The 8,807-nt window shown below is 34.4% G+C and overlaps 1 protein-coding gene across 2 annotated transcripts; it reads left to right on the forward strand.

The window, feature by feature from the left end:
• Positions 1-1,114: 1,114 nt before the first annotated feature.
• LOC110776982 (25.3 kDa vesicle transport protein SEC22-1) lies at positions 1,115-7,158 on the forward strand. Of its 2 annotated transcripts, XM_021981551.2 has the most exons (7): positions 1,115-1,133; positions 1,228-1,310; positions 1,442-1,659; positions 2,996-3,156; positions 3,266-3,412; positions 6,419-6,495; positions 6,767-7,158. In XM_021981551.2, exons 3-7 carry the CDS (start codon positions 1,472-1,474, stop codon positions 6,848-6,850), a joined length of 657 nt encoding a protein of 218 aa, XP_021837243.1. In that variant the 5' UTR covers positions 1,115-1,133; positions 1,228-1,310; positions 1,442-1,471; the 3' UTR covers positions 6,851-7,158. The 2 variants fall into 2 exon arrangements, with proteins under 2 accessions (XP_021837243.1, XP_021837242.1); XM_021981550.2 differs by lacking the exon at positions 1,115-1,133 and having other exon boundaries at positions 1,159-1,310.
• Positions 7,159-8,807: the final 1,649 nt, after the last annotated feature.

An 8,807-nucleotide genomic window follows, 5' to 3' on the forward strand; every position in this document is an offset into this window, starting at 1 on the left:
CACTTTTCTGAGGAAGACAGAGAAACTCTGAGAGGAGTATTTGGGAAGTAGAGACTATAGAGAGAAAGACATGTTTGAGCGAAAATCAGATTTTGTGAGATTAAATCTCATCCGTGCATTCTATTTAAATCCTACGATTCACAGAGGTTCTCATTATAGAGAGGTTCTCATCTTAAAGGAGATTCTCACCAGAACCTGATCATATATATATTAGATTAGTGCACTCCCAGCAGTGGGGATAAAATTTGCTCACGAGTAAAAATCGGTGAGGAAAAAAAAGAACACGGACCACATCAATGGGAAAGCAAATAATTCCTCACGAGGAAAAGAAAATTACCATGCGAGGCATTCTTTTTCTATGAATTGCTCGCCAGAAATTATGGGCCCCACAACTTATTTTTTTCTGTAAAAAATAGATGAATGCACGTGAAAAGGACTCAATAATACGGTAAAATTTGAAGACCAACAGATATATTCACTAAATTCCAAAAAAAACGAAACTGTGAACTCATGAGCATCTAACATAGGGGAAGGTTTGCCCAATCACGGCTTGCCACATGTCAGCTCCTTTTATTAACCAATCAGAAATTATTTGTTTTTTAAAACGCCTATATTTTTGTTAAAGTCTAATTTAGCCGAAAATAATTAATAAAATAAAATAAAAATAATACTGACGGTCATAAAATTTCAAGATCTATAAATAGAGACCAATTTTGCTATATTTTGACACAATTTCAAAATCATTTATCTCTTTCTAAAATCATCAAAATTATTTTTCATACTAAGTATTACTATAATTCGTGTTATTTGTGGAAATTACTGAATGTAAATTAAATAATTTATCTTAACTAATTGTTAAAATTCATTTAAGTTATTAATATAATTGAATAAATACAAAATGGATAGAGTATGTGGGAAATAGAGAATGTGGTGGGGTTTAGTGAATAGTAAAAGTAAAAATGGTGAGGAGTTTTTTTTTTTGCTCATTAGTGGGATGAGTTTGTTGTAACAAAATTTGCATGTGAGGAAAGTAATGTGGAGGAGTAAGAAAATGGTAGAGAGATAGTGGTGAGGAGTTTTTTTTCCAACTAGTGAGAGTGGTGTTAGTGATCTTCAAATCAAACTAAACTAACGTACTTTTCCTTTTACACCCGCTCTTATTTTTTTTCCTTTTCTTTTTTCAATTAAAAAAATAAACCCTAAATAATATTTAGTTCATGTCCTCAGGAAAATCAATCAATTCTCTAAGGTATTCAGGAATTCTAAAGCTCGGCGATCTGAAGATCGACATCGATTCAATTTCAATTCAGGTTATAATTCTTGATAATTTTCGATTTCGCATATGAATGTAGTTGATTTTTGCTTGAAATTCCCCAATTTAATTGAATTTGAAATCTTATTCAACTTCGTTGATTTTTTTTTGTTGCGATTTGATTTGCAGTAAAAAAAAAGGTATTATTAAGCAGAAAAGATGGTGAAGCTGACGATGATTGCTCGTGTAATGGACGGTCTACCATTAGCAGAAGGGTTGGATGATGGGCGTGATGTGCAAGATGCTGAGTATTACAAACAGCAAATCAAAGCTTTGTTCAAGAATCTTTCTAAAGGTCAAAATGATCCTTCTAGAATGTCCGTTGAGAGTGGACCTTACATATTTCAGTATCCTTTTTCTGCAATTCTTGTTTTGTTATCATGCAACTTTTTTAGGATTGAGCTTTTTCGCTTAATTTTGGCTTTGGTTTGTGTTTGAATTACAATGTATGTTGTTATAGTTATACTGCTACTAGAGTGGATGAAGTATGCAATTGCAATCTTGTAACATTGAATTTGAATGGTAAAGTATGTAATTTGATGTTTCTAATTCTATGGTATGAAGTTGATCGTTTCACATTGTAAACCAACAGCTATAAGAAGTATGATTCTTTTTGACGCACTCCATTGGTGGTCTTTTGATTATGAGTTGTGCTTACAGTTTGATTGGTAACAATCACTTTGCTAGTTTAAGTTCGTTTAGGTGAGGCTGTGGGTTTGTCCCACTCCTTTGATTTTGTGATATTGTCAGTGAACCTAAATATTTAGTGTTGGTGGGTGCTATTGTGCAATGGCAGGATGAGAAATAATTGTGACTCTAGATGAGACATAAAGGACCCCTACTAGCAAGGTTGCCTACATTCGGACCTCCCTAAAGCCTAAATCCTACCATGGGTTGGAGTTATGTTGCGGAGTGGTTGTTATTGAGTTGTGCCATATGGGTGTGGTATAGAGTCTGGACTCTGAACCATCACGGTCATGTTTGTTTTTGTGAGAAGACGAGTTATCTCTCAAGTTTTTTTCCCAAAAACATGCTTTTTTTTATTGATAAACAGAAACAAACGAGTTTCCTTTCGATGTAGGTTTTTGTTGTTGTCCTGGACATGTGGCATTTTTCATGTTAATTCTTGCTTTAGTATTAGTCAATGTCATAGAAAATAAGAGAGTGGGGACATTTTTTCATGAAAAGGACAAATTTTTATTTCTAATCGATAATTATTTTGGAGGGATAGAGTATTCTTTATCTTATGTGTACTATGTGCTCAATGAGTTTCCACTGCTAAGTTTGCTGGTCCCTGGTGATATTGTTTTGTTTGATGTAAGTGCCCCTATACCAGTGAGCCTTTATCTTATGCCTGTTTTTCTGATTTAAAAAACAGCCATTTTGATATATTGATCACATTAATATGCATTTATAACTTGGTAAGTAGACCCTGCTACCTGCAATTTTTCTCCATATACTAATTCCACGCAAATTTGAACTTCCTATCCTGATTATTAACAAATGATGTTTATATAAGCCCATTCTATCCATTTCTGTATGGTTTTGGTTGCTCCTTTAAGTATGTAATGCAAAAATGTGATGATTTATTTTGTCAACTTGTACTCTTTCAAGTTGATTTTAGCGTAAGAGACTAGCATTAGGATATATTGTTTTCGTTATGACCTTGACACTGGTTAACAGCTATATCATTGAGGGCCCTGTTTGTTATCTAACAATGTGTGACCGGGCCTATCCAAAGAAGCTTTCATTTCAGTACCTGGAAGATCTCAAGAATGAATTTGAGCGAGTGAATGGGAATCAGATAGAAACCGCTGCTAGACCTTATGCGTTCATTAAGTTTGGTATGTTTTCAGTTTATGTGCTGTTTGGTGTTTTCTTTTGGTTAATCACTTCAAGATATTGTACCGCTAATTAATTTGTTTGATGATTTTTTTTGTTTTTTCTCTAAAGATACATTTATACAGAGAACAAAGAAGCTTTACCAGGACACTCGTACACAGAGGAACATTTCCAAACTGAACGACGAGCTCTATGAAGTGCACCAAATCATGACACGGAATGTGCAAGAAGTCCTTGGTGTTGGTGAAAAGTTGGACCGTAAGTCATGTTTTTCTTATACTTGGAGTTAGTACGTTTCTAGTGCTGTAATGTTTCCGCATTCGGTCTTTGAAACTTTGTTTGCTATATAGGTCCATTAATTGTATTGCAGTGTTAAGAAAGGCTTTTCACAGTAGAATTCTTCATTTATACGTAATATCTAAGGATGTCCTAGCCAGCATTGGATTTTTGAGTGACATGGTGAATCATGCATGCAGCATGCCAGATTGCCAGTCCATATTTTGAGCATTGGAACTGGAAAGTGCAAGATATTCTGCAATGCAGAGTCTTTTACTCTTTTTAGAAGAGCGATATCTTTAGCTGATGACATTTCTTCTAGTAAGGCTATTAGTCTCCCTCAAAAAAAAGTAGTAAGGCTATTAGTCTGTCAGAGGCTCTTTTCTCAACAAAATATCTGTGTAGAGGAAGGGAATGCAAGGTATTGTATTCATTGTTCGTTGCTCTATCTGAAACTCCTCGAGGTTTTCTGGTGTTTGGAATGTGTGGATAATTAATGGACCAGTGCTGCGTAACCTACAATTTCAAGATGTGTATTGTAGCTCTATAGACTATAGTGGTTGTCCTAGAATACCTGTGAAGATTAGACTTTGGAGTTCCTTTTTAAAATATTTTCTTTATAAAAGTCTTATGAAGTCTTTGGGGGGGGGGGGGGGGGGGGGTTAAAACCTTTTGCCTATGTGGATTTATGATACGCAGTGCTTTTCCTCTTACTTTCTTCCAGGGACAATTTATGGCTGAAGTCTATATTTCTTAACTTAAATGTTAAAAGTAGTTACCTCAATTCTCAGTTTCTCCCTTTCGAGCTATGTGTTGAAGACTGGATATCTTACTTTAGTTTTAGATTGCATCCTATTCCTGGATAGGAGAGTTATTGTTGGTTTGCATTTTCCCCTCTGCTTTGAATTCTGTAGGTTAAATGTGTGGGATTTCCAGCATCTGCTAAATTTCCCACTCTTCTTCCGAGAAAAGAAAGTGGGGGTGTTTTTTTTGTGTGTGTGTGTGGGGTGGGGGGGGGGGGGGGGGGGGGGGAGAAGAAAATAGTAAGTGCTTGTTTATATGGTATGAATCCAGAAAATTGGAATCTTCATTAGCGGGGTCTTTTTAATGCAGATAACCAATGTGAGATAAACAGTTGCAATTTTATTTTTGGCACTAAATCATGAACAGGTTTTATGATGTTTGAAGACTTTTTTGATTTTATTTATTGGAGGTTAGTTAAATGTATAGGGAAGCTTAGCAGTGCTGAAATTATCCATCATCGGGGCTACGTATTTTTTTTGTTTGGTTTTATTTGGGCTACATGTCAACTTTGCATTTGCAACGTAAGTAGAACATGCAAAGTTGATCAACGGATGTAAGAAGCATTTACTTTGAATCTATGTAAATTAGACTCTTCATTTTACCTCAAGTGCCCGTATCGGCTCCTTGACACCCGGACACGAGTATGGACACTAGACACTTCATTTTGGACTAAAATCATGATTTTTTTCCACATAATAGCCGATTCGGACACTTGTCACATACTTGTGTCCGAGTACATAGCTTTGAACGACATTACTCTTTTGATTTCTTTGCTGAGACTTGGGCTATTTGTGAACAAATTGTTGTCTTTGGTTGTAAAGGTGGTACATGCCAATATAATGTTTTCCAAACAAGGACATTCAAAAGATGACATTGTTGGTGCCATGGACCATGGTGATGAAGGAATGCTAACTTTGCATGGAAAAAGATGTGGAAAGATGTCTATTTTGGTTGGTATTGCTTTACAGAAATGTTTATGCAGTAATAGTAGTTGGGATGAAATCTGACATACAACTCTAGAATGCATGCAAATTAACTTTTAGTTCTGTATAGCTGGTTATTCACAGCCAGCTCATATTCAGGCTTATGGGTTGCTGTGAAGTTGTTGAAATAAATATGGGAACTTTAAGGCTGCGGAAGGAATTCGACACCTTTGGCTGGGATCCTTAACACACCTGCTATAGATAGTTGCATTGAAATATAGCATGTAAAGAAATCATGAAAATAATGCAAAAAGTTCTTTTCTGATAGGCCCCTTTGCCGTACAATTCAGGGATCTTTTATAGGCCTGCCTATTTCTGTATGTTGAACTGCATTGATTTTCTGATATAATTCATTATTTTTGTTGTAAAGATCTCCTCATAAGACCATAAGTAAGTGTAAGTCCCATGGTTATTGTATTGGGGGTTTCTTGCACATTAGAATTGCATTGTGTGTGCACGTGCATGAATGTGTGTGTACACGTGCATATGTAAATACTAGTCTGCCTGGTCAGTTCATAGAATATCTGCCTGGCCATTGCTTAAGTTATGCTTTTGTGTTTGTATGCTTGTTAGCTAGCTTAGTTTGTGCTCGTATTCTGGCTCATTAGTTTTTTATTTTTTTATCTATATAGCTTGATTTGTTAGATGTTCTTCTGTTATTAATATATTGCCGCCGATGCCTTCTGGTACTCCTAGTTTTTGCTTTTCTTTTGGGGCTAACCAGCCTTTTTGTTTATTATCCTACCACTTGTTAATTACTCCGTAACATAGTAGTTAGTATATCTATGATATCTTCATCCTTTTCCTGCGAGTGCTTGATAAAGAATCCCTTACTTTTGGCTGAGAATCTTGCACATAATATTATCTCAAAACCCAATTTTGGGCATGAGGGTTGGTGATCTTATAGTGGTTGTGGCACAGTAGGTACTTTAGACAATGTGTGAATCTGTAAATATGTAATCATGTTTCCTGCAGCTTGTATGGCAACTTCACTAGCATTAGAGATTTAGGTTGTAAAAGTTTTTCAGACAGTCAGACACGATTTCAAGTGAGCTGTTTTCGTTGGTTTTTAGATTAGTTCATGCTATATTATATTAGATTGCTCTTTCAACAGCATTCAACCCCGATTTCCCAATTTTCTGATGTTGTTGTTTGCTGGGAAAACTGTGTTTTATAATCCATTTCCATTGTAATTCTGTAGAGGTCAGCCAAATGTCCAGCCGCTTAACATCTGAGTCACGGATTTACGCTGACAAGGCAAGAGACTTAAATCGACAGGTTAGTTGCTACAATAACAAAGGCCTCATAATCTTCGATGAGTTTATATTTGAAGTACTGTTGCATATTTTGAACCATTGAGTAAATATGGATCACAACTTGATCTTCTTGTAAACCACCTGTTTTGAGAAAACTGTTTCTCTCTAAAGGAAATGTTGCAGTTGCTTTGAGTCGCAACCAAAAGAAATATGTTGCAGTTATTTAGGGAAGGAACAAAGTAATATTTTCTTTAATTTCTATTTTGAATTCTGATCATGTTGTGAACTTGCAGGCTCTGATCCGGAAATGGGCCCCCGTAGCAATTGTAATTGGAGTTGTGGTCCTACTCTTCTGGGTCAAAAAGAAGATCTGGTGATTCCCTCCCTGAAAATCATTTAGACATCTCTGATGTTTACACTTCGAACATATGGGGGAAATCACACAAGGGGCGAGGCTTCTGATTTGATGTATGTGGCTAGATAGACCTGAAATGTTTTTTCAGTGATATGGAAAAGATATGTGCACGACTTTGTTGTATATTTATATAAACTCCATTTTGATGTTAAAATTCGAGATAGTGAAACTTGAAAGCTCAGAATCATAGTGTATGGGCTTTCTGCGAAATTGAGTAATTTTGTTATCCCTTGGACTGATTCAGACATCAAAGAACCTTGTCTTGTGGAATTCTTTTTGTATAATTTTAGTTACACAAATAGCTATGCAATATACTTGTCTCCAATTTAAAACTAAAATAAGTTACTTTAGGGGAATAACTTTAACAAGTTTAGTTTAAAACAAAAAGGAGGTGAAATTCAGCAGAATATAGTGCACCCTAAGCCTCCGTTTGGTATGGCGTAAAATGTTTTCATGGAAAACGATTTTCCATGACTCCTTCAAAGGTGAAAAACCCTTTTCCATTTGAAAGGGAGGGAAACCACTTTTCCTTCTTCCCTCCTTACCTCCCTCTCCTTTCTTCCCCTCAATCTTTACCATCTTCTCTCATTTTCCTTAAGGTACCAAACAAAGGAAAACTAATTTGGAATTGTGTTTTCCCTTATAAAATGTATTTACACTAATATAAACCTCGTCCATGCTAACTTAGCGTGAACCAGGGCAACGGAGTAAATTTTATGGGTAACATATGTAACTGTCATGTGACAGTTATTTTGTAATTTTAAATAGTAACTATATGCGTATTACAGTAACTATGTGTTTTAAAGAGTTACTATGTGTTTTGAAGAGTTTTAATGCGATTTGTGTCTAGCCCACTTTATATACGTTTTAAACTTTTTTATTTTTCAAAAATTCAGATCTACATTCTGTTCATTCTCTTTCATTTTCTCTCTATGCTTTTCAAAATTTAGCCCAAATTTCTAGGTTTTGTTCGATTTTTTTCGTAATTATCTTATAATTCTTATGATTGGATCTATTTGATGAGGAAAAATTGGAGGAAGTAGTAGATCAAGAAGGAGGTTCGTCGTTGCCGAAATCGAATCGAAGAATTTGCGCTCGCCTACAAATCTTCGCAAGAATTTTTAGAGATCACATCTCGGTTTGTTGTTTTTTAAAGAATTTTAAGTCTATTTTTATTTAAAATTGAAAATATTTGTTGTTTTGAAGAAATTAATGTTTGTGTTTTACCGAAGTATCGTTTTCACTTCGCGAATTCGATCAGTGACTTCACGATTTTAAATAGTAACTATATGAGTAATACAGTAACTATATGGTTTAAAGAGGTACTATGTAATTTTAATGGTTACTATATGTGTACAATAGTTACTATATTATTTTAATGGTTACTATATGTGTACAACAGTTAATATATGTGTACAATAGTTATTATTTTGTTGAGTGATTCGAAATGTTTGTTGTTTTGTTGAAATTAGGGTTAGTGTTTCACATAGTTAGTATATAAATGATATAGTCACCTTTAATTTATGTTGCGAATTAGTGTTTTTAATAGTCACTGATGAAATGTTCGTTGTGTTTATGTCAGTAGTAGTTTTTAGAGTAACTATACTTTTTTTAAAAGTTACTATAACTTTAAAACAGTAACTATGTGTTTAAAATAGTCACTATATTTTTTAGAAAGTTATTATAAGTTTAAAACAGTAACTATGTGTTTAAGATAGTTATTATGTTACGAACAGTTTATAGTGACTTTTTGATAAATAATAGTTACTATACGATTACATTATGTACTATGTTATTTAGAGTATGTATTTGTCCGCTTCTTAAATAGTGACTATATGATTATAATGGTTACTATATGTGTTCAATAGTTACTATATTTTAATAAGAGTCACTATATGTTTTATATAGTTACTATATGG

The sequence above is a fragment of the Spinacia oleracea genome, chromosome 2 (genome assembly GCF_020520425.1).
Source record: "Spinacia oleracea cultivar Varoflay chromosome 2, BTI_SOV_V1, whole genome shotgun sequence".
NCBI lineage: Eukaryota > Viridiplantae > Streptophyta > Magnoliopsida > Caryophyllales > Amaranthaceae > Spinacia > Spinacia oleracea.

Bases quoted from the DNA above. Each gene is read 5' to 3' on its own strand.
- LOC110776982 (XM_021981551.2), top strand. From the start codon at position 1,472: ATGGTGAAGCTGACGATGATTGCTCGTGTAATGGACGGTCTACCATTA. The intron at 1,660-2,995 runs GTATCCTTTTTC...ACTGGTTAACAG, and splicing joins AGTGGACCTTACATATTTCA to CTATATCATTGAGGGCCCTG. The intron at 3,413-6,418 runs GTAAGTCATGTT...GTAATTCTGTAG, and splicing joins TGTTGGTGAAAAGTTGGACC to AGGTCAGCCAAATGTCCAGC.